Source organism: Girardinichthys multiradiatus, chromosome 11 (assembly GCF_021462225.1).
Source record: "Girardinichthys multiradiatus isolate DD_20200921_A chromosome 11, DD_fGirMul_XY1, whole genome shotgun sequence".
In the NCBI taxonomy this organism is placed as follows: Eukaryota; Metazoa; Chordata; class Actinopteri; order Cyprinodontiformes; family Goodeidae; genus Girardinichthys; species Girardinichthys multiradiatus.
This window is the reverse complement of record NC_061804.1, coordinates 35,588,572-35,613,094: the sequence shown is the minus strand read 5'-3', so window position 1 is coordinate 35,613,094 and position 24,523 is coordinate 35,588,572. Positions and strand designations below refer to the sequence as shown.

The 24,523-nt window shown below is 37.9% G+C and overlaps 1 protein-coding gene across 2 annotated transcripts in view; it reads right to left on the bottom strand.

The window, feature by feature from the left end:
• Positions 1 to 16,839: 16,839 nt before the first annotated feature.
• Positions 16,840 to 24,523, bottom strand: part of lrch2 (leucine-rich repeats and calponin homology (CH) domain containing 2) — a 67,922-nt gene continuing 60,238 nt past the window's right edge. For both annotated transcript variants that reach the window (XM_047378217.1, XM_047378216.1), the window contains 3 exons: positions 19,492 to 19,629; positions 19,284 to 19,361; positions 16,840 to 18,954 (listed from right to left, as the gene is read on the bottom strand). In XM_047378217.1, coding sequence (XP_047234173.1) covers positions 18,835 to 18,954; positions 19,284 to 19,361; positions 19,492 to 19,629 — 336 coding nt within the window. In that variant the 3' untranslated portion in view covers positions 16,840 to 18,834. The remainder of the gene's footprint in view (positions 18,955 to 19,283; positions 19,362 to 19,491; positions 19,630 to 24,523) is intronic.

Sequence of the window (24,523 nt, the reverse complement as noted above, 5' to 3'; positions counted from 1 at the left end):
TTTTTCCTTCCCACAGACTTCCCACTGAGGTGCCTTGATACAGCACTCTGGGAACAGCCTATTCGTTCAGAAATTTCTTTCTGTGTCTTACCCTCTTGCTTGAGGGTGTCAATAGTGGCCTTCTGGACAGCAGTCAGGTCGGCAGTCTTACCCATGATTGGGGTTTTGAGTGATGAACCAGGCTGGGAGTTTTAAAGGCCTCAGGAATCTTTTGCAGGTGTTTAGAGTTAACTCGTTGATTCAGATGATTAGGTTCATAGCTCGTTTAGAGACCCTTTTAATGATATGCTAATTTTGTGAGATAGGAATTTTGGGTTTTCATGAGCTGTATGCCAAAATCATTCGTATTAAGACAATAAAAGACTTGAAATATTTCAGTTAGTGTGCAATGAATCTAAAATATATGAATGTTAAATTTTCATCATGACATTATGGAAAATAATGAACTTTATCACAATATGCTAATATTTTGAGAAGGACCTGTATATTTATAACATTTTTAACCATTGTCTTCTATATTTTCTTCGTACAATAAATTAAATGCAACGCAAATTATTTTAATAGTCTGTGAATTTACTTAACTTATTATATTAAAACTAGCAAATCTTCGTATTAGCTCCCTCTACTGGGGAGGATGTACAGTTTGCTCCGTAGAATATCTAAATATTCATTTACGCATTTGAACATTTATACCAACTTTCTTCCTTTATTAACCAGGCGCTAAGGAACCATTTACTGTTTAATATACATCTTATCTATATTTTATCCCATATAATCGTGGAGCACACTTTCTTTCTGCATATCGGGTCGGCGCTGCGTTGTTCAGTTTGAGACAATCGATTTACAGCACCTTCCTGGTCTAAGTGTTTTCAGATTTAAGCATTAACTGCATTACTGCCGCAGCAAAATAACAAACTCTTGCTAAACAATCTATGTACAGTCAATATTAGTAAGGTCATTTCACGGACGTAGCTCTTACCTCCGGCAAATCCTGGCTGGCTGTAACTCATAACTTCATCGTTTCTGTCATGTTCCAGGTTTCTAATTCAGTCATTTATGCCCCGTCTCGTTTTAAATTTTCAGGTCTTCTGCCATCTCTGTCCATCAGCCTACTTTTACCCTACTCCGATAATTCCTCTCTCCTTCCTCTTTCGCAATCTACCAAACCCTGCTTTATCTCAGGTCTAGTTCTTTCTACTTTTAAACCTTATTCCTTCGCCTGGCAAAACTTTGAAAAACTTTGAAAATTTTACCTTGCTAATAACTCGTCATCGTACATCGTTTACATTCAGTCCTAGCTTTCATTACTCATTGTGTGAACACCATCGTTTTAAGCTCCCTTACAGCCGCAGCCTTTTAGCAGGCATCAATTTTCATCGAAAGATCATCTTTCTGAGCCCACTCCGAGCCTATACATTCATTACGTATTACCTTCTCCTCAAAGGCATCTCAAAACATCGCATTCCGCAATGCGCATAATTCCCCAAGGTCGCTCCTTTATTTCTTGCCTTTTGGATCTGGCTAATTCCATCCCCTCTCTGCTAGATTCGGTTTCTTTAGTTGAGGTTGTCACTCTGACCTGTCTTTCTGGTCCTCTCTCCTGCAGAACTGGAATGGTATGTCTTTCTTCTATGATGACTTCGTCACGTCAGCAGATTCCATTCAGTTTTCACGGACGCAGCTCCGTCCGTGGGTTTTGGGGGATTTCTTCAGGATGGTTCGCTGGCATCTGGCCACCTTTCTTTCCCCAATCCAAATCGTCAGCCTCTTATGAAATAATCCCCATCACTATTGCATGCTGCGTCTGGGGCAACCAATGAAAAGAAAATGCATACCCGCTTTATGCGAATTAATTAATGGGCCACTAATTAATAGCGTAGTCGAGCAGCCGTAGTCGAAGTAATTAATAAAGGCCACTCTTCTTCTAAGTCCATCATGCCCTTCAAGCGCCGCATCACCTGGCAAGCCGTGACTCACAATTTTACGATTATTGCACGCCATATTCCCGGTCATCATAACGCACTTACGATGCTCTTTCTCGTTCAAAATTCCAGGTCTTCCGTTGTCTCTGCCCTCCAGCCAATGTTCATCCAACACAGTTACCACCTCTTAAAGTCCTGAAACTCGACTAAACTCATCCCTCATTCCTTTACTCCAATCAGTTAAATATTATTGTAATTCAGGCTTTGCTCACTCCACTCTCAGGTCTTATTCCTTTTCTTGGCAAACTTTTTCAAAAATTTGCATCGGTCATATATTTCTCTTTACCCTGTTTGCATTCCTACCATCTTAGCTTTTATTACTTATTGCTTTGATGTCCAGCATTTCAAACTCCCTTATATTAAGAGTTTCTTAGCCGGCATACATTTATTTTCTAAAGGCCACTTTTTGAACCCACTTCAAGCCTTTTCTCAAATCATCCATCAAACTTTTACTCAAAGGTCTAAAACAAATCATAGCATCCCTGAGCCAGATTCCAGGAGACCTATCACTCTTTCCATCTTAAAAGATCTCCTTCTAGTGCTCCGTTCAGGCCCTTCTTCATCCTACCTAAAATTTCTTCTCTCCATCGCCTGGCTTTTAGCTTTTTACGGCTTCCTTAGAATAGGGGAATTTACTACCCAATCAGGCTCATTTGATCCTGCTAGAGACCTAACTATTTCTGATCTAAAGTTCTATCCCGATCATCTTAAAATTAATCTTAAATATTCCAAAAGAAAGAGGCCTTGCTTAATCTTCATTGCTCGTTTAAACGGTCCATTCTGCCCTTTTCATGCCATGTTCAATTCACCATCAAACGCCACAGAAATTCTTTCCAACCTCCTTGCCCCTCTTCCTTACTCCAGAAGGAGTTCCCATGACTACTTCTTGGTTCCTCAACCATCTGAGACTAATTTTAGTTCATGCAATCTTCCCCCAAGTCAGTTCTCAGATCACTCTTTTCGAATCGGGGCGGCCGCTACACTAGCAGCTTCGACAGCTCCGGTCCAACAACTCGGCCGCTGGTCCTCCTCAGCGTTCTCTTTGTATGTCCGTGTATGACTTCCTATCTCTCTTATTCGCACAATGATTTATCAGTTCTTAGGTAAGAACTCTCACAATTACTGGTGGTGTTCGGCCTTATCCAATCGTTTCCACTAGCTAGATCAGTTATCTTCCTTCTCTATTCCTGGTTCTCATATCTAACCTTTTAAATTTGTATATTTTATTCTCCTATTTCAATTCATTTACCATGTTTTTAGACAGTTTATTTTTAGTTTTCTCTCTTTCAGATGTACCTGGATCTTCGTCACTGGCAGGCATATCCAACCAAGCCTTGTCATGCTCCTAATTCAGCCTTTTCAGACCATCAGTCTACGCTATTGGCAAGCGTATCGACATATGCCTTAGCAGGCATAGCAATCCTGCCTCTTCAGGCTCATCACTATCATTAAGCCGTCGGGCTCTCACACGCCATTGGCAGGCGTCTACAAACATGCCTTGGCAGGCATCTCAATCCTATGCCTTACCAGGCATTCATCTAGCCACCTTGACGCCTGTCAAGTGCAGCCCATCTTTACCCGACCTGGCATCGGCCATCCACGCATCTTCAGTCATAACTCAGGTAAGCCCATTCGAGACTAATCCATTAAAAAATGTTTTACTCCCCGCTCATCTCAAATCATCCATGACTAATCTCCTTCAGTTCAGCCTCAGCCTGGCCTCAGCCCTTTTGGGGGAAGACGTACCTAATCATAAACCTAAGATGTTTATTCAAACCTACTTCATCCTCAGCGTTTACGTCTTCCTCATAGGTCTGAGCATCATTTCCTCTGCTTTCACACACCAAACGGGAATGCGAGCAGTGCTGGTACCTCCTGCAATCAGAAGATGGAGAGGAAATTGCAGCACACAAACAAGCTTATTTTTCCTAAAGTCTTGAGGATCCTTTGTGTGGATTTTGCTAAATAGTAGACAGGCCTTTGTGTTTCACCTTTAAAGTCTCCAATGGATGCTTAACTCAGACAAGAGGGACCTGTAGAGCTTTAAGAATTATTGTTTATTTTTTTAACTTTTTTTTTAACTCTTAGATGACTTGATTGTTTTAGTAGGCCAGACACTCCTCAGTAGATTGTCCACTGATCCATGATTTCTCTGTTTGTTAAAAATGGCTCTGACTGTGGCTCAATGGATTCCCAACACCTTAGAAATAGCGTTGTAACCAATTTGAGACTGATAGATCTAGAATTTCTTCATGTGTTGCTTTTTTGGGCCTACTTCATGTTGTCAGATTAGTTCTTCTTAAGGGATTTTGTGATTCACAATAAATTCAAACTTGTGAACACAATTTCTGTTTTGAAAAAAATTGTTTGTGTTATTATCAGTTTACCCTGCAACAGAACTGTTCAAACAAATTGTTTTGAACTTTACATCATTTCACATCATCCAAATCTTATTTTGTGTACGAATGTAGGTACACTTTGAGTGGGCTAAAGGACACAGTTACCTGGTCCTCATCAACATTTTTATAGTAACTGATTTCATTTAAATGTGATTTTAGACAGTTTAATGCACCAAGTAGCATCTTTTCTCAAACAACCAAGTTGAAATAAAAAAAAATATACTATTATTTCAATTAATTAACCTTTATTTATAGAGCACTTTACACACCCAAAGTAACCAGAGTGCTGCACAAGTCTATGACATTTTAAGTAAACAAAAGACATTAAAATGACAAATAAGACACAAACACCTACAATAAAACCAATAGACAAAATGAAAAAAACAGCTAAAACCAGTAAGTAAAATAAAATAAAATACCTAAAACAGCTTGATATTTCTGCTCAACTTGGATTAAAAGCCAGTTACAAAAGATGTTTTTTTAAAAGGTAAGGTAGGTAAGGTAAGTTTATTTATATAGCACTTTTCAGTAACGAGACTGTCGCATTCTGAGGTTTAGAGTGACCAAAGCACAGACAAGAGCTAGGCAGCAGCATGTTTAAAGGAGTCTTCTTACTGTATTTAAAGAATAATCCAAAGGTTCTCCAACATAGCAATAATGTAGCAAAATCACTGCAGATACAAGAAATCCAAAAACTTACAAAGTTGATACTGCAGGAACATAGTAGGCAAAGTACATAGACGAAGGTAGGTGAACAGAGATATGAACAGGGATTCGAACGGAAGGAACCAGCGAAGAACAAACAAGAACATAAAGCTTATGAACAGAGGGAAGTAGAGTATGGACCAATGATAATGAGAGATAGGAAATCAGGGGAGATGGAAATCAGGTGTCGACCAGGCTGTAGAGAACTGAGGAAATGTGAATAGTTGCTAAGGTGACAAGGCTAGAAACAAAACGAAACCCGAGAGCTAAACCATAACATAAATCCAGAAGGGAAACATGACAACAAAACAATACTCTAAATAAGAACTGAAAACAACAAGAATCAAGGAACCGGGACAAAGCTAAATAGCCAGAGAAACACAAGAACCAAGAATAATGATTAGCTAAAGTAAACAGAGAAACTAGAGGGAACAAAACACCATAACCTGAGATCTAACTAAAGAAATCCTAAGTACAAAAGTAAACAAAACTAAACTAACACTGACTGAAGTTGAACTAAGTAATAACAGTTATTGTAGTCTAATTAAGTAACCTGGGTCATTGGTGTAAAGTCCAAATTACTAATAATATTTGGTTTTCGCTGGTAATCCTTCTGATAAAACTAAAAATCAATGAAAAAGTGATGAAATATTAATAATAATTGGCTTTTGCTGGTAATCCTTCTGAGAAATCTGAAAATCTATGAAAAGTAATGAAATCACACATTTAGGTAAAGTAAGATAGGAGGAAAAAAAAAATTATATTTCAGACTCAGAGCAGAATAGAGTCTGAAATAGTACAAAAAACCTCAGCAGGGGTAAGCAACACACATAAGTAAAGATTTAGCAAGGGTACGGTGGAATCTTTCGACAAAAAAGAGACTTAAAGTCATTCAAGGTATTTGAGCCATCCTTACAGTAAAAGGAAGAGTTTGGGAACCACAACAGAAAAAAGCTCTGTCACAAGAAAGGTCCTCTAGAAGCAACAGATCTGACCTCAAACATCTGGGAACGTGCTTGTGTAAAAGTTCAGTTTAATAAGGAGGTGCCTATCATCTTTAAGATTGATTGAACTTAAAAATCCCTTCAGTGTTTGGGTAAAATAAACTGAAAAATGAATCCCTGGAAGAACTATCTTTTTGGTTTAATATTGGGAGTAAAAACATGTCCACATTCCATAAAGAAATCTGGACGAAGATATTTGGACAAGATGATCAAAATCATTTTACTTTAAGAGCATTCTTTTATAGATATTGTTCACATATGAAACAATTGATTTAGGGTTAATGGGGAATGAAAAATGCAAAGAAGAGCCAAAGAAATGCACAAATATTTGAAGTGTTTTACGAAGGCTGCTTTAAAAAATACATCAACCTAAAATGCTAAAAACATGTCAAACATGTTAAATTATACCCTGCCTTAATGCTGCAATTAATTACATTGTCCAAACAATGAGTGCTTTTTATGATAATTTGGATCAACTTTTCTGCTTCAGTAATATTTTTCAGTCATCATGATCCTAAAATGTCAGCTTGATGCACCACCATGACAGAATGAAAGCTCCTAGCTTAGTGAAAAAATGAATGGGATCCTAAACACAGAACTGTGCCTCCACTTTTCTGTACAACAAATCAAACTTAAGCAGATATATTTTGTCACCACACTGTAAATCATTTTATCGGCAGAAAATCAACACTTCTAAAATGAAGCATCAATGCACACAGGCCTCTAGTGACATCACACGAGGTAATGGGCAACTGTTCTTTTGAATAAATTCTTTGGTATTTTTTTATTTTGTTCTTTATTTGTGTGGTTTTAATCAATTTTCTCCATTCAAGGTGTTTACTTGCATTAGGTACAGTGGCAGCAAAAGCATTGAGCTGTGAAAACACTGAATGTGACAATACTGCAATAATCCCAGGAAAATGTGGCAACAATAAAGACACAAGGAAGCAGTTTGTGGCCAGGACAGACTGGTATGGTCATATTTCATTATACAAGCTCTTTTGTGATCAATTTAGGCAAAAATATTATAAAAGCCACATGGTCTGGTTAATGTGCTCCACTCATTCCCCACTATGTTTTTTGCAGAACTGCTGCTTCTTCCATCAGAAATGATAATCAGGCAGACAGAGCTATAGGGAGCCTAGTTAGCTCCATGAAAACATCTGCAGTGATATGCTAGGTTTAAGTACAGTGTCTTTTTATAGCACTGTTCAAAGGAAGAATCCTAAAGTGCTTTACAATATATCAAGAAATAACATGCATACGACAACAAATAAATGAAACAGAAAATTACATGCAAGAAAGTTTGGAAATTTGTTTTGAGATTACCAAGTCCAAATTTCTTAAGCGTATGGGTTAAGGGTTTAGGGGCAAAAGAGAACAAAACAACCTGTGTCTCATATAGCCGTATATTGGTACGTTGGACAGCTAGGGACATAAAGATGTAAAAGTTCTTGAAGGTAAGCTGGTGCTTGTCCATGTAACGCTCCAAAAGTCAAAAGAAGAAACCTGAAGTCAACTTAGAAGCTGATGTGGAGCCAGTTTAACTAAAGATGCAGCAAAGTAAGGTGTTTAAAAAGAAGTCTCACACAAGTGGGTATGAGTGGGGTGCAGATAAGGGTGTCAGTTTTTTACTTATTAAGTTTTAAAACAGGACTGCATGGTGGCACCGTGGATAGCACAGCTGCCTTGCAGCAAGATGGCCCTGGGTTAAAATCCCAGTTTCGGGTCTTTCTGCATGGAGTCTGCATGTTCTTCCCATGCATGCATAGCTTCTCTCTGGGTACTCCAGCTTCCTTCCACAATCCAAAAACGTCACTGTTAAGTTAAATTCGTCTCTCTAAATTGCCTTGAGGTATGGGTGTGCGATTGCAATAAATGGCCAGGGGCTGGGAATGAAAACCAGTACAGCTGCGAAATCAGGTGGTCCTGCTCTACCAATATCCAGGTTGAAGGTCAAGAACAGGAGAATGTTTTCTGGATACCCTGAGTCCCACTGTCAAAAACTTTCACTTTAAGGGCAAATCACATAACTAATTAAAGTGAAACAAGCAGAATATGGGATTTACTCCTGCGGGAGCCAAGTTAAGTAAGTTTATATATAGTGTTTATTTTGCTGTTAAACCTTATTTTGTCTAAATAGTAATTTAATAATAAATTTAGGGTTAAATTTAAGTAGAATAATTTTATTATGTTCATGTTTATATGTTGGGGTGTTGTTGTGAACAGCTTTGGAGAAAAGGCTGGTTTCTAGATTTGAGCTCGAGACTTCGTGATTTTAGGGGTGGGAGGGGCGGTGCAAGGGAATTTAGATGGTATTGCAGACGTAGGCGCTGCAGCTTGGTACAGAGCCACACGGTTTTTCTACCGTAGTTCGTTTATTCTGAAGGAAAATGGGGCCGGGATGCCTTTGTATGCTCTTGTAAGAAGATGTTGTGAAACTGTGGAATAAACTTTTATTTTATTTTCTTTTTACATCGGAGTACTATGAAAGTTTTTTCCTCCTCGAACGAACGGACACGAGTGAATCTGGAGACATTAACCTTGTGGCATTATAACTCATATGAGAGATGAATGTACATGATTAGATAAAAAAAAAATTGAAACAGGAATATCAATTTAGCATACACTATATTGCCAAAAGTATTGTGTCACACCATCAAATCAATGAATTCTGGTGTTCCAATCTCTTTCATGGCTCCAGGTATATAAAGTGTGGTGTGGATAAACTTGACAGGCCTGCACAGTCCTGACCTCAACCTTCTTGATCACCTTTGATGTCATTAAACCAACTACATACAAAGCAATTAGCACTTTGCTTCTTCACCAGGAAACATTAAAGAAGAAACATTATCTGTGGTTTCTAATATTCTTCAGTGAAAGTTCACACTTTATTACCTTGCTCAACACCACTAATTGTCTCTTTGAAAGGTACCTATGAGCTCAGAGAGGCTCTTAATGGTTTGCAAACAATAAATAAATCAGTACCAAATCAAGTTTCAAGCCACTAAATGTAAATTCCATGTAAATCTTTTCCACTAAACTGTGAGAACCATTGTCAGCAGTATCCGTTTGTGGAGCAAAGACAAGCCACAAACACGTAACTAGCTCCAGTTTGTGGGACATCCATCTTTTCCTTCTGGAAATATCTTGACACATTCCCAAGAAAAGCTATTGAAACAAGTAAGTTGGGATCAAACTCAGACAAAAGGGATGGATAGAACATGCTCAATCACATAAATGGACAACCCTTTTCTGCCCAGGCAAAGAAACATGCAGAGAGAAAGAAACGTATAGCATACCTAAACTCCAACTCTTGAGGGCTTGGCAGCAGAGCGTGGCAGCTAGAAAACGAATGGTTTGACAAGGATCTTTTGTCACTTCTTTTTAATGAACAGATACAAAGGAGGGGTGCATGAATAGTCCATAATTCCTAAACCTTTTTATCATTTATTATTACATTTAGCCAATGTACTTCAGGTAAAATGTTTAACAACACCTACAGTTCTTTTCAAAGGCTGCTGTACCCCTATCATAAATCACTACCAGCAGGTATTCATGGTATTTTTCTAAGCTGTTGTTTTACAACTCAGAAACAGCAAAGCAAGCAATGAAGACACTCTGAACCTGAGCTGCAAAGAGTTTGATTTATTTGTACATCAGCATTCATTATTTTAAGAAAGCCTTGGAATTTATTACAGATTATATGTACAAAGTTCATTGTCAGTCATTCAGTAGACTTGCATGCTTTAGACTAGTTTTTAAGTAGAGAAAAAAGCTTTTGTACATGAACTTGACCTGTCTTGGCAGTGTAGTATTCAGACATTACTCACCTTTGGATCTACATGAAAAGATGAGGGGTAAATCATCAAATGGAATAACAAATTAAGCTAAATACTTGACAAAGATGAAGTTCATGCATAAAGTCAAAAGCATAGACAAGGAATCAAAGATCAGCGCTAAAATAATTTGTTGTTTTCCCTTCATGTTGCTGAGATTGCAGCCTGTTCGTTTAGTTGCTAAAAAGGAAGTTTATGAAAAAAAACTCTAAACCTATACACAAGTCTCATACAACAGCTTCCACTACAAACGTCTAGATGAATCTGTAGAACTGAAGAAAATATGCAGTGATGTGATACAAGTTGCATTAACATTTTATAATGTGATCGAGTTATAACATTCGAACTTCAATAATTTGTCCTATTTTGTGATTTCCACCTTTAATGTAGACTTAATTTTTCTAGTGTGTATCAACACGTTCAAACCTCCAGCAACATATGGATGCCTCAGGAATCTCTGAGTCAAAGGCCTAAGACACTGATTGACAATAACAGGCCAAATGTCAGAAGGTTTTCATTTCGTGTTTGCTGTTTCTTCAACGTTTGTGTAATCACAGATTTTCATGTACTGTTTTCTCGAAGATCCTTCACGTATTGCATGCATTTAAAAACAAAACCTTAAGTGTGATGGACTCAGAAAGTGATTTCCAGTCATCACATTCCTCCAGTCACTGCTGGCCATGATTTAAACTCGTGTTTTGCAAAGAATTTGAAAAACAAGGTCTTTCTTCTGCATGAAACTTCTTTGAGGTCTGAAACTGCTATTTTCTTTAGATAAAACCTACGCTGTCACGTGTCCCACTATTTCTTAAACTGGGTGGAGAGTTGGAGCGCTTGGTTGTACATGCTGGAAAACAATCGACCTTTTAGTTTGTTCTTTTTAACAAGGTGCAGGTGATGTTAAGTTTGGTTGGAGTTCAGCAACCAATTTTTTTATTGTTGTTTCTATTTTATTTATTTAATACCTGCGTAAACCTGTCATGTTTATTGCTGCAAAAACATACTGGTGTATCCAGTTATCCTTTTATCATGACTTTTGATGAACCTACAGGCATACAGTAATGGCGGCATGGCACCATCCAGTCAAACCCGCAGATATGCAGCAGTCTTCAATGATGAAAAAGGCAATCACCACAGAATGCCTTTTTACTCTTACTGAAAGGAATGCATGAGCATTTTGTTTCTGTTTCAACTGGAAGACAGTTGGCTAAGCATCAGCAGAAGCCACCACCATATCCATTGCTCAGATATTTAGGAGAGTGATGACAGCTTTCTTCAGAAACAAAATATGATATTTCATTTCCAATAATCCAACAAGGTGGCGACATTGTATTTATTACTGTTTGCACACCACACACCACAATGTGAGGGCATTATTACACTGCGCAATAGCCTCTACATTTAGAAACATGATTCGTTTTACCTGTTTGGGCTACAACTTACATTGCCTTGCAAAAGTATTCAAACGTCTTCAATCATTTCCCATTTAGTCATGTCGCAACCACAACTTGAATTTTATTTAAAAGACCAAAACAAACTAGCATATAATTGTAAAATGGAAGCAAAAATGATACTCTTTCCAATGTTTTTCACAAATAGGTAATCTACAAAGTGCAGAAAGCATTTGTATTCGGCTCCTTTTACTCTGATACCCCTAAATAAAATCCAGTGCAACCCGTTGTCTTCACAAGGAAATAGAGTCTACCTTAGTATAGTATAATCTAAGAGTTTATATCCAGCTGTTTTGTGAAGGCCTCAAAGGTTTATTAGAGAACATTAGGGAACAAACAACATCATAAAAAGCAAGGAACACAGACGACAGATCAGGGAAAAAGTTCTGGAAAGGATAAGAGCAGAGTTTGGTTATAGAACTATATCCCAATTGAGCTGTTCAATCTGTCATATAAAAATGGAATGACTAGAGAACAACTCCAACCATATAAGCATCCAGGAGGCTCATGATGACTCTGGAGGAGCAGCAAAGATTTGCAGCTCAGGTGGGAAAATGTCGACAACTTTTATTCTATCACTGAGACTAGAAAAATGCCACTGTTGAAACAAAGTCCTGGGAAGTCCTAATAGGTTGGCCAAAAGCCATGTAGAGGAAACAGCAAACATGTGGAAGAAGGTGATCTGGTCAGATGAGACCAAAATTTAAGTTTTAGGCATTATTCAGCTAAGTAGAAAATTAACACTGCACCGCATGCTGAACTCAGCATCAACACTATGGAACATGGTGGTGGCAGCATCATGCTGTGGACATTAATTTATTTAGCTATATTTATAAGTAATTTTGAAAACCATGTTTATTCTTGCCTTCCACTTTATAATTATGCGCTACTTTGTGGTGATGTATCACATAAAATCTCCATAAAACATTTGCATATTTTGCAAGGCACTAAGGTAGAGAAACTGATCTGCTATCCTAAGTAAGATTCTGGAATCTGTGCTAAAAAATATTTTTTTTAGGTCAATCAAAATGCATGTACCAGCAAGAGTGCAAATTGATGGGCACCGACACCAATGACGATAACAAAAAACAAAAAGAGAAACATGAGCACTTCAAATGAAACAGTTTAGAGTTGTGACACACCTTTCATGCCCTTTACAGAGAAAATTAAAATCACACACACAAACACTTACGATTTCCCCTACAGGTATACAATGACTCACCTCTGATAACTGGCACTTTTACAAAAAAAAAAGCACACTCACAGGCCTCAAAACGTCAGGGAAATGAAGGCTCTTAGCTAATAGCAGCTTCATCCAGGTACACATCTGCTCTCTGTGGAGCATGTACCATCTTTTTTTTTGTCAAGTGGCAAAATCTCAGAAAAATCGTGCTTGTTGGTGTTCCACGAGTGACTGAACCAACTGTGAGAGTCATTTTTAATCCTAAGGACATGCACAGAAACACAATATAATAACAGTTAAGCCAGACAGCTACTGTTTAAGTAATGTCACCATAAGCAATTATTTACATTTTGTTTCTTGACTCATAAATGCATTTCCCCTCTAACCACTCTATCATGTGAGAAAAGTCAAGTAATGAGGGCCACACATAGGGCAATAGAGCTGAAACATAAATCACAGCTACACATTGCTTTCTTATGCTGTAAAAGCTCTTGACAGTCACTGGCAAACCTAAGACTTTAACACAGTGTGGTAAAATGCTATAGTTTATATTTATGTCGGATTTTATGTTGGATTTTATCTGTTGGCTCATAGGCTCAGTTGATACATTAGTTCAATGGTGACACACACTAAAGGAATAAGGAAACAGTAGTCATGGGACGATTTACTCAAATTGTGCAAAAAAATGTGCCTTATCGCACTAGAGTGACTTTACACAACCATAAGGCCGATAACATTAAGATTTCTAGGGATTTTCTGGTAAACAGAGAGAGATTCTGTGGTGTCCATATGTACACTCAAGATGTGACAAAACAAAATGCATTGCATTATCTTGTATCTACGCAGCTGCACATAAAGGAAAATTATGGGTAAAATCACACTGAGACTTGCCATGCCCATGAGGTTTCATTGTGAGGACGGGAAGAGCAGTAACAAAGCATAGATTTGCATGCTTTCTCTTTTTTGGACCAGACATTTATCATGGAAAAGCATACAAACAGCACGCCACTTCAAATCTCACTGTATCACCAAGAGTTTGATTGTTGTCACCACATCATTACTACTGTATTTTACAAATTCTTAGACACAATAAAATATGCAAATGTGTGGGGCTGACACCCAAAATGTGTCTGAGAGTGATCTAATCTGAGCTGCATCTCAATGGAAAACAAAATAAATCACACATTCTGTATAGAAATGCACAAAAGATTTTTTTTCTCAGTGTCTCACATCAGACTAAACTTTAAATGTCTTAGGTCAGCTAGGATTACCAAAAACGATTTCCCACGAATCCCCTTGTGAATAGTTCTGAGTGTAATGCAGGTATAAGAGAAAAGTAAATGTTACAGTTTTACTTAAACTACCAAAAATGTAAATAAAGACACAAATAAAGCATACCCCTCACTTAAGGCACAATATTTCATGTTTTAGGTGCTCTGATGCTGCATAATATTCAGTATTTATTAAACTGGAACACCATCCTGACAACTTTGATGTTTTTAGGAGCTGAAGTTATCCTCCATTAGAGATTTAAAGAACTGATTTGCTACATTTTCACTTGACATCAAAACAGCTCTTAGCCCAACGCTATGTTTTTTTATATGGTTTTAACTGCAAAGATTTGATGGAATTAGCAAATCGTGATGCTGGAGGTCAGATATTTGATTGCATGTGAGCAAAACATGTTTTCTGCAGGTCATGAAATTTTTAGCTTCAGAAATGTGTATTTGAGCATATGTAACTGCAGGACAGCTGTTCTGAATACTGAAACATACAGAATCGTTATCATTTTGGTTGAAAATAACCTCTAAAACAGATTATAAAAGTGTCCCAAATATGCATATAGTGCTCTCCTCAATTATTCTCAGCCCAGGTAAACATGTGCAGAGTGCCTTACAAAAGTATTCAGACCGTTTAAACCTTTTATACATTTTTTCACTATACAACCACAAACAAAAGTTTTTAATGGGCGATGCATACTTGTAAAGTAGAAGGAAAAGAGTACACGTTTTTTTTCTAAATAAAACTTTGAAAAGTCTTGCATGTGCAGGGGTTGGACAATGAAACTGAAACACCTGGTTTTAGACCACAATAATTTATTAGTATGGTGTAGGGCCTCCTTTTGCGGCCAATACAGCTTCAATTCGTCTTGGGAATGACATATACAAGTCCTGCACAGTGGTCAGAGGGATTTTAAGCCATTCTTCTTGCAGGATAGTGGCCAGGTCACTACGTGATACTGGTGGAGGAAAACGTTTCCTGACTCGCTCCTCCAAAACACCCCAAAGTAGCTCAATAATATTTAGATGTGGTGACTGTGCAGGCCATGGGAGATGTTCAACTTCACTTTCATGTTCATCAAACCAATCTTTCACCAGTCTTGCTGTGTGTATTGGTGCATTGTCATCCTGATACACGGCACCGCCTTCAGGATACAATGTTTGAACCATTGGATGCACATGGTCCTCAAGAATGGTTCGGTAGTCCTTGGCAGTGACGCGCCCATCTAGCACAAGTATTGGGCCAAGGGAATGCCATGATATGGCAGCCCAAACCATCACTGATCCACCCCCATGCTTCACTCTGGGCATGCAACAGTCTGGGTGGTACACTTCTTTGGGGCTTCTCCACACCGTAACTCTCCCGGATGTGGGGAAAACAGTAAAGGTGGACTCATCAGAGAACAATACATGTTTCACATTGTCCACAGAACAAGATTTGCGCTCCTTGCACCATTGAAACCAACGTTTGGCATTGGCATGAGTGACCAAAGGTTTGGCTATAGCAGCCCGGCCGTGTATATTGACCCTGTGGAGCTCCTGATGGACAGTTCTGGTGGAAACAGGAGAGTTGAGGTGCACATTTAATTCTGCCGTGATTTGGGCAGCCGTGGTTTTATGTTTTTTGGATACAATCTGGGTTAGCACCCGAACATCCCTTTCAGACAGCTTCCTCTTACGTCCACAGTTAATTCTGTTGGATGTGGTTCATCCTTCTTGGTGGTATGCTGACATTACCCTGGATACCGTGGCTCTTGATACATCACAAAGACTTGCTGTCTTGGTCACAGATGCGCCAGCAAGACGTGCACCAACAATTTGTCCTCTTTTGAACTCTGGTATGTCACCCATAATGTTGTGTGCATTTCAATATTTTGAGTAAAACTGTGTTCTTACCCTGCTAATTGAACCTTCACACTCTGCTCTTACTGGTGCAATGTGCAATCAATGAAGACTGGCTACCAGACTGGTCCAATTTAGCCATGAAACCTCCCACACTAAAATGACAGGTGTTTCAGTTTCATTGTCCAACCCCTGTATATTGAGCTCCTTTTAGTCTGATACCCATAAATTGAACCTAGAGCAAGAAATTGACTGTAGATATGGCTAAATATTGAGAACAGCAGGTTTCTTATGACTATTTCCTGACTTACTGAATACAGATCAACCAGATCAAGCCCAAATGATTGTGGCAGTGTTGAATTCTTTTAAAACAATAACTCATTTTTCCCATGATCAAAAAAATGCATTTAAATCCAATGTTGTGTTTTTCTACAATTTGCTGAGTGAAGTTCCACTGCTTCAATAAAGGAATAAATTGGGTTTCAGAGATTTTACACACCTTTCCTACGGGTTCCCAACTTTGCAGAGGGCGCTTTAATTTGCCACATTACTTTTCTCAGTTCGCCAGCATTCCCAGTTAAAATAGCTGACTAACTAATTTGACAGGAATTTAATTTAACAACCTGATTTTATTTTCCAAAGCAATTCTTATTCATGTTATGGTGCACTAATTTTCAAATTAATATTACACCACTCCTGCCTGAGGGAACGATGTCATGTATTTAGGACTCGTTGCTGCAAAGGTGTGCAACTCCCAATATTAAAGAAGACACCTATTGATCAGACATGTTGGAGAAAGTATAAACTGTTTTGTTCTTATGCTCATTTGACTTATTTGCTTGTAGAAAATGTTAGTTTTTCGGGGGGGGTTTATTTGTTGCGAAATTCCTGCCATGTTATTTGGATCATGTCTCAATAGCTGTTTGCCTTTTTTTCTTTTTTCATGTTTGCATGTGTTGTCATTTTCGAAAGCTATTCTCCCCTTGTGATTTGTTTGGCAGATGCTGGTTTCTCAAACTGCACTTGAGCCACAATGTTGATTCGACAGTCAATCTGAAGAGTTGCCAGCAGCCTATGGAAAACTTTCATTAAAGACAAATGTTCTACTGCCCCTGAGGTTAAGATGCCTGACCAAACAACAAGTAATAAGTAAATAAAACTTAAATACATTTACTGAAATAATAAATTAGATCAGAACCATGTACAGGAAGGCACCCTATAAACTGGATATGACCATAGTGAAAATGGGAGGTTTGCAGAAGGATCTCTGAGCAGCAACAGCCCCATTATGCAAACAGTAACTCACAGAATCATTAACATGTTTCAACTGAGGTTAGAAAAATAGATTTAAATAATAATACACTTAAACATCGAGGAACATACGGACTTGAATGTACATTGAAATGCCTTGGCTAGGACCATGCATTATCACAGTGGTCAAATTTCACCTCCCCTGGTGAATTTGGGGCCTGCCAGCAAAATATAGTGTCTTGCAAAAACATACATAACCCTCAAACCTTTTCACATTTGATCACATTACAATCAAAAGCCTAAATGTATTCTATTGAGATTTTATGTGATGGTAAAATGGGAAGCATTGCTTAGGTTTTAAATGGAGAAAAAGATCACACTTTTATTTTAAATAAAACCCGAAAAGTTCAGAACCTAGTTAGTATTCATTTCTGAACACTAAACAAAATCCATTGGAGAGAGTCCATCTGGGTGTAATGTTTTCTATTTTAAGATTTGTTAGCACTAGTGTCCATTAAATCCAGCAATTCTATTTCTGGCCTCAGAGGTTTGTTAGAGAACAAACAGCATCATAAGGATCAAGGCACACAGCTGACAGGTCAGGGAGAAAGTTGTGGAGAAGTTAAGCAAGGTTAAGTAATAAAACAATATTCAAAGCTTTAAACATCTCTCTGCACACCACCTTGAGCACACCATCTCTATGGTGAAACATGGGGGTGGCAGGTTAATGCTGTGGAGATGCTTTCCTTCCCCAGTGACAGTGAAGTTGGTCATAATTGATAGGAGGATGGATAGAGGGTGTTCTTGGAATGAAACTGCTGGAGGCTGCAAAAGACTTGAAACTGGGGATCACCTTACAGCAGAACAACAAACCTAAACATACAGCCAGAACTACAACTGAATGGTTACAAAGCATATTCATGTGTTGACCTTAAAAATCTGTGTTCATAGCATCTTTGCACATAACTTGATTCACCTTGAGCTCATTTGCAAGGAAGAATGAGGAGAAAATGTCAGCCTGTTGCACCTACAAACAGCAAAAAGTAGTTCTACAAAGCATTGACTCATTAGTGCACGTGCTTTTTTTGTTAAACATTGTAAAAACAATGTTTCATTTTCCTTCCAATTCAGAAATGTTTGGTGTTTGCTTTGGTCCATCACATAAAAACCCAATAAAATACAAGTAAGCTTGTTTGAGGACAAATTGTGAAAAAATTGTCAAGGTGTATGAATATTACATACCTTTTCATGCCCATTACAGTAACTTCAGTACAAAATCATTAGCACCAAATCAAAGTGTAGCTTAAGCTCGATCTCATAAAAACAAGTGAGATTCTTAAATTCAGTCATGGCAGTTATTTCCATGACACAAGGGTGGAGAAGAGAGAATATGGCAAAAATAGAATAAAATAACTAAGAAAACCAACAAAATACTTAATAAAAAATTTAAAACGTCCTCTTCAGTGAAACAGCGATTTATGTCTCTGTCATTTTGTTTGCCAAACTGCAATACCGGCATGGATGTCCAATCTGAACTGGCACTTGCAGAGTCCATAGGTATAGCTGAGAGGGAGGTCAAAGTCTTTTCATCAAGGTTAACAGTACAGCAGAGGAATCACACCGTCACATTACAAACCCACAAACAGTCCAGGAACAAGCTTCTAGATTCATGTGATAATGTGATGGAGAGGAACTGGTTGCTGACTGACATCATTTAAGGAAGGATTTCATAATCCTGTTTCAGTCAGGCAGAACTCGACCGTCGTAAATCCAAAAGTCACCGAGTCCTCGCCCCAAAAAGAGGGGTCCTCAGTCCCTGGCAGTGTGGGTCCAGATATGGGCAGGGAAAGATAAATGGGCTGAAGACTGCAGGATATAGGCAGCGTTTACTCTCCGTGTCAAACAGACGACAGGTGTGTGGACTTTGGCGTGGGCAGGTCCAGCAGAGCCTGGACGGTCATGCCGACCCTTACCAGACCTCGCTCCTCTAATATGTGATGCGGCAGACACAATTTGTCCTGAATTAACAGAGAGATCATTCATTAATGTCACAAGAAAGACGGATTTCGCTCTACAGCAGGATTCACCACCTATTGAATGCATAATTGTCAGACAGATTATCTTAAATGATGACATTTACTATGACGGGAAAAACAGAAGTTCAGCTATATACCAGACTCACAAGTGCACAAATTAACTTGCAGGCCTCTGATAGACAGTTAGCGGCATCATAATTTTGTAATTTATCTTCTATGGTCAACGATTAATATTACTGCACATAAATCATAAAAACCCAAACAAAAGCTGAGTAAAAACATTTGAAAGTGAGACGGTAAAAATGTTTTACCTGTGGAACTCCAAGTTTCTTGCAAGCTTCCAGGAAGTTTTCAACATTTCTGCGGCATTTTGCCATGCTTAGCTTTGGCTGGAAGCCACAACATCAATCATGTTAGTGTGCTAAACTAAGCATCCAGCATTAAAAAAAGTCACGGGGCAAAACTGTTTTCAAAATATAAGAATGCATTTAAACCTTGTTTGAGAGACAGTATACTTACTACTGCAGGTGATGGTACGTGTATGCTGGCAACGGATCGGGGGCAAATGTGATTGGCTAAATGGCAGAGGACCACTCCATCCATGAGAGCAGCACCGACATCATCGGGAAGCAGGACCTTTAGTCGGGACTCAATGTTCTGCACACACATTAGAAAATGACACAATAAATACACAAGTAAGTGAAAAGGTAAAAAAGAAAGTTCACATCCTAATGAAACAGCTGTGGTCATCCAGTTGTCTTGCTCTTTTACTAAATGATTGTGTTTGATTTACTGCAAGGTTGGCTGTGGTTACTGAAGTCATGAGTCCCTTGTTCAGTTGACTTTATGTATCTGTTTCAATTTTATTTGTAGTTTATGACTCAACTCTAAAACTACGGGTTAAACAGCTTCTCCATGACAGCAACATTAAATATTCAGACAATACATGGCAGCCCATAGTTAGTATGTGCATTTTAAAACAAAGATTTGTTCATGTTACCAGAAATTAGATCACTACTATTGGCAGGGGAATAGGAGACAAAAGGAGGCGCTAGGGTGCTGCTGCCCTATGAAATTGCAGAAAAAACGTATAGACACAGTAAACATAAATTACAAAATAAAAGGTAAAGAAATTGTTAATTCACTCAAAAAGCAACATTTAATAATTGAGATCTGGGGCATTTTTATCCCTGATTAATTGATAGGTCAGATAATAGGTCAGATGATAGGTCAGGTGGTGGCTTATCTGAAAATGGTCATCTAACAAAACACATTGTCTTTGTAGACATATTGAGACCAAGACCACTTTCAATGAATACAAGAATGCCTGTTTCATTAAAAGCAAAATGGACATAAATTAAATCAATCAGTTGATCAATCGATCAGTCAGTCAGTCAGTTAATCAATCAATCAATCAATCAATTGATCAGCCAGTCAGTCAGTTAGTCAGTTAATCAGTTAATCAATCAATCAATCGATCAGCCAGTCAGTCAGTTAATCAGTTAATCAATCAATCAATCAATCAATCAATCGATCAGCCAGTCAGTCAGTTAGTCAGTTAATCAATCAATCAATCAATCAATTGATCAGCCAGTCAGTCAGTTAGTCAGTTAATCAATCAATCAATCAATCAATTGATCAGCCAGTCAGTCAGTTAGTCAGTTAATCAGTTAATCAATCAATCAATCGATCAGCCAGTCAGTCAGTTAATCAGTTAATCAATCAATCAATCAATCAATCAATCGATCAGCCAGTCAGTCAGTTAATCAATCAATCAATCAATCAATTGATCAGCCAGTCAGTCAGTTAGTCAGTTAATCAGTTAATCAATCAATCGATCAGCCAGTCAGTCAGTTAATCAGTTAATCAATCAATCAATCAATCAATCAATCGATCAGCCAGTCAGTCAGTTAATCAGTTAATCAATCAATCAATCAATCAATCAATCGATCAGCCAGTCAGTCAGTTAGTCAGTTAATCAATCAATCAATCAAACTGTCAAACTTTATTTACACACCCAAAGTGACCAAAGTGCTGCAGAGGTCCATAAAAAGAAAAAAAAACATAAAAATGGCCATTAAGACACAAACACCTACAATAACAAATAGAAAAATAAAGAAACAAAAAGCTAAAAAAAACAATAAGTAAAAAAAAAAAAAGACTAAGACAAGATTAATAAGAACAGCCTGATATTTCTGCTCAACTGGAAATAAAAGCCAAGTTTAAAAGATGAATCCTTAAAGAGGACTCCCAAGGTTTTGGCCATCTTTACAGTAAGAGGAAGATTGTTCCAGAGTTTGGAAGCCACAACAGAAAAGGCTCTGTCTCCTCAAACCAAAAAACGAGTCCTAGGAACATCTAAAAGCAACTAGAAATCAGAAATTAACTCCAATTTCTTTTCCTGAAAACTACAGTGCAACTAAAACAGAAAAAAACTACTTTCCAAGGGGCATTGCTGTGTTTACCGTACCAACAATGAAGCAATTCATGTAGGGACCTTTTTTCAACTGCTCACTGAGTCTGTTGGGACAATGGTCTCTGCGGTTCTAACTATATACTTTCCGTATTTATTATCTCTGCTGTGGTAAATGACAAGTTGGCACCTGTTTCGTCTTAAATCAACACTGCAGAACAAAATAAGACTTTATCTGTCATCATCTTATATCACTAGGCACACTGGGTCCTTTCCTGTGCCATACTTCAACAAGGCATTAGAAACATTCCCCAGAAAAATTGGTTTATGATAACCTAATAGCATCAAGAGCTGCTGCAGTATTTTCAACTCCTCATCCATGATGCGAATCTACCTTTCCACCACATGCCAAAGGTGGTCCATTAGATTGACATCTGGTGACTGTGGAGGTTACTGATGTAAAGTAAATGTATTCTCATGTTCAAGAAACAAGTTTAAGATTATAAGAGCTTTGAGACACTGTGAATTATCACGCTGGAAGAAGCCATCAGAAGATGGGTACATGGTGGTCACATAATGACACACAGAAAGCAACAATACTCAATCAGATTGTGGTGTTTTCAACTATGCTCAAATGATATTAAAGAGGGAAAGGCATGTCAAGAAAATGTCCCCCGATAATTGTCATTATGCCACCATCACTAAACTGAAGTATTGATACAAGGTAGGATGGATCGTGCTTTCTTGTTTACACCAAATTCTGACTCCCATCTGAGTCTGTTTAAAGTGCCATACTGAAAGTATGTCCTTAACGGCCCTGTTTCCCGGTTATTACACAGAAAAGACAAGTGCTTCCAAGTACCAGATTATATCTGCTGATTTCTGATTTAGTCTGTGTTATCTTGAAAGGGAAATTTTCTAACTTCTAAGGTTGGATTTCAGGAATAGGATGTTAAAACAGTTTGTTTTTACAACTTTTAAAGCAGTTTAGAAGAAAGGCTTTTAATTCCCTTATTGTTATTTAATTGAAATAATTGTGTTTCTCAGTTGTTTCTAAAATTGAAAATGTTTATATTAACAATATCACATTTATTATTTAGGAATGTTTGCTATTTTTGTGTTAAGGAGTGATACTATGCAATTACCTGTAGCATGCAAAATATCAAGTTCTGGTCCAAATCCAAACTGATAAACCCCTGTTGTCTTTTTAGTGTTTAGAGTCGGTTCAGTTGTGCGGCTTGTATGCTTGTTCTAATTTTAAGATACTGTAGTAACTGTGTTCTATCAGGCTAGTAAATACATATATCACCAAGCCATGCCTAGATTGTTGGAAAAAGATCCTATTGGAACATATTGTGATATTGCTTGTTATTCCTGGCAGTGTTGGTCTGAGGAAGTCCGTGTCTCGGATGAGACACAACTCCACCTTATGGATTGCATCAAGATTCTTTACAGTTGGCACGACAACAGAACGTATGGTAGCGCTTAACTTTTCTTTCCTAGATAAATGGCTTCCAAGTGTTTTCTAAATGCCGTAAACAATCAGAAAGACAATTCTTGTCACAACAACCTTGTCAATAAGTCTTTGCCATACTTATTCACTCCTGCTGACTTGCTGCCAACCTTAAGTAAGCTCTGCACTGGTGCCAACATGATTCTGAAATGCACTTCACAGTACCACACAGTCCGGGCCATTGCTGTACACCCTTATATGTTCTAAAGCCTTTTTCATTAAGATGTTTTCTTGGCAAATGTAAGAAGGGTCTTGGCATTCTTTTTGGTCAGGGGTGTCTTTGGCCTTTGAACCCTCCAAGGATGACCTTTTTACCCACTGAGTCTGTTTCTTGTTGTTTAATCATGAACATCAACCTTAACCAATGCATGTGAGGTCTGCGGTGCTATAGATGTTCTGGATTCCTGACCTCTGTGGAAATATAAATGCCTTATTATTAGTCGCTAAGACTAAGATATATTTGGGATTTGCTGCTTATAGATTGATTTTTATTAGGAGATTTTAGTTATGCTTTTGATAGTTAGAAAAAAACCTTAACAGTAGCCTCTAGTATTATAACACAATGAGTGTTTATTATTCAAGGTTAAAGCTTGCAGGTGTTTTCTGTCTGTATCGTGAGAAGCTGGCAGTGGATTGGGGAGGCATGGTACTCCTCTCCCTGAAGATTCCTGAAGACGTGTGGGAAACAATTCTTTAATTAAATGATGAAATGTATCTCGGTTTTTTTTGTTATGCTGTTGCTGGGGAGACATCCACAGACAGAATGATTGTGTATGTAACTGAAAAAAGGTGCTGCACAACAACGTGGGGTATAAAACGTAATGTAACGCAGCCCCCAGTGAGACAACACACAGACGTTTCCAGGTACCAGTGTAAGTATGATGTCTCCCTCTCTGAATTCAGATTGGTTTTAATAAACTTGTGGAAACGTACAACTGATCTCTGACTGAGGATTGTCCTTTGGGGTGCCAAATAAAAAGAGTCGATGAGAGGTGAGGAGTAATGTACGGCCAGTAAAGTCCTGAATGAGTCATTGATGTGTTCTTCAAGTAATTTTGGTTTCCACTGCTGGGAAGGTTCACCAGCATTCCATGATTTCTTCATTCATGGATAATGACTCTCACTGTGGTTTGCTGAGGCCCCAAAGCCTTTTATATATATATATTTCTTTTTTTTTTTTTATTTCAGACAATGGCAAACAGTAAATAAATAAATCAATTTCAGAAATGCTTATAACAAACAAACAAACAAATATCCAAATACCATACAAAGAAGTGTTTGGTAAACATTAAATTAAATTAAATTTCCAGTTCCAAAATAAATTAAATTAACTTAAACATAAATAGAAACTAGTAAAATAAACATTTTCCAATAAGTAAACTTATTCTTTCCGTGTTGGGGACAGTTTGGCCAGGAATTTCTTGCCCAGCTTTAGAATGGTTTGCCTCTTATTTATCTTCCATATTATCTTGCCATACCTAATTTTAAGTCGAGGTTTGTTACTTCTTATCATGGGGTTCCTAAGGGTTCTGTTCTTGGCATTATTTTATTTGTGCCACATCTTCATTCTTTGTACCATCTTATAAAATCTTTTATTAACATCGCTTAATACTGCTCTGCTGATC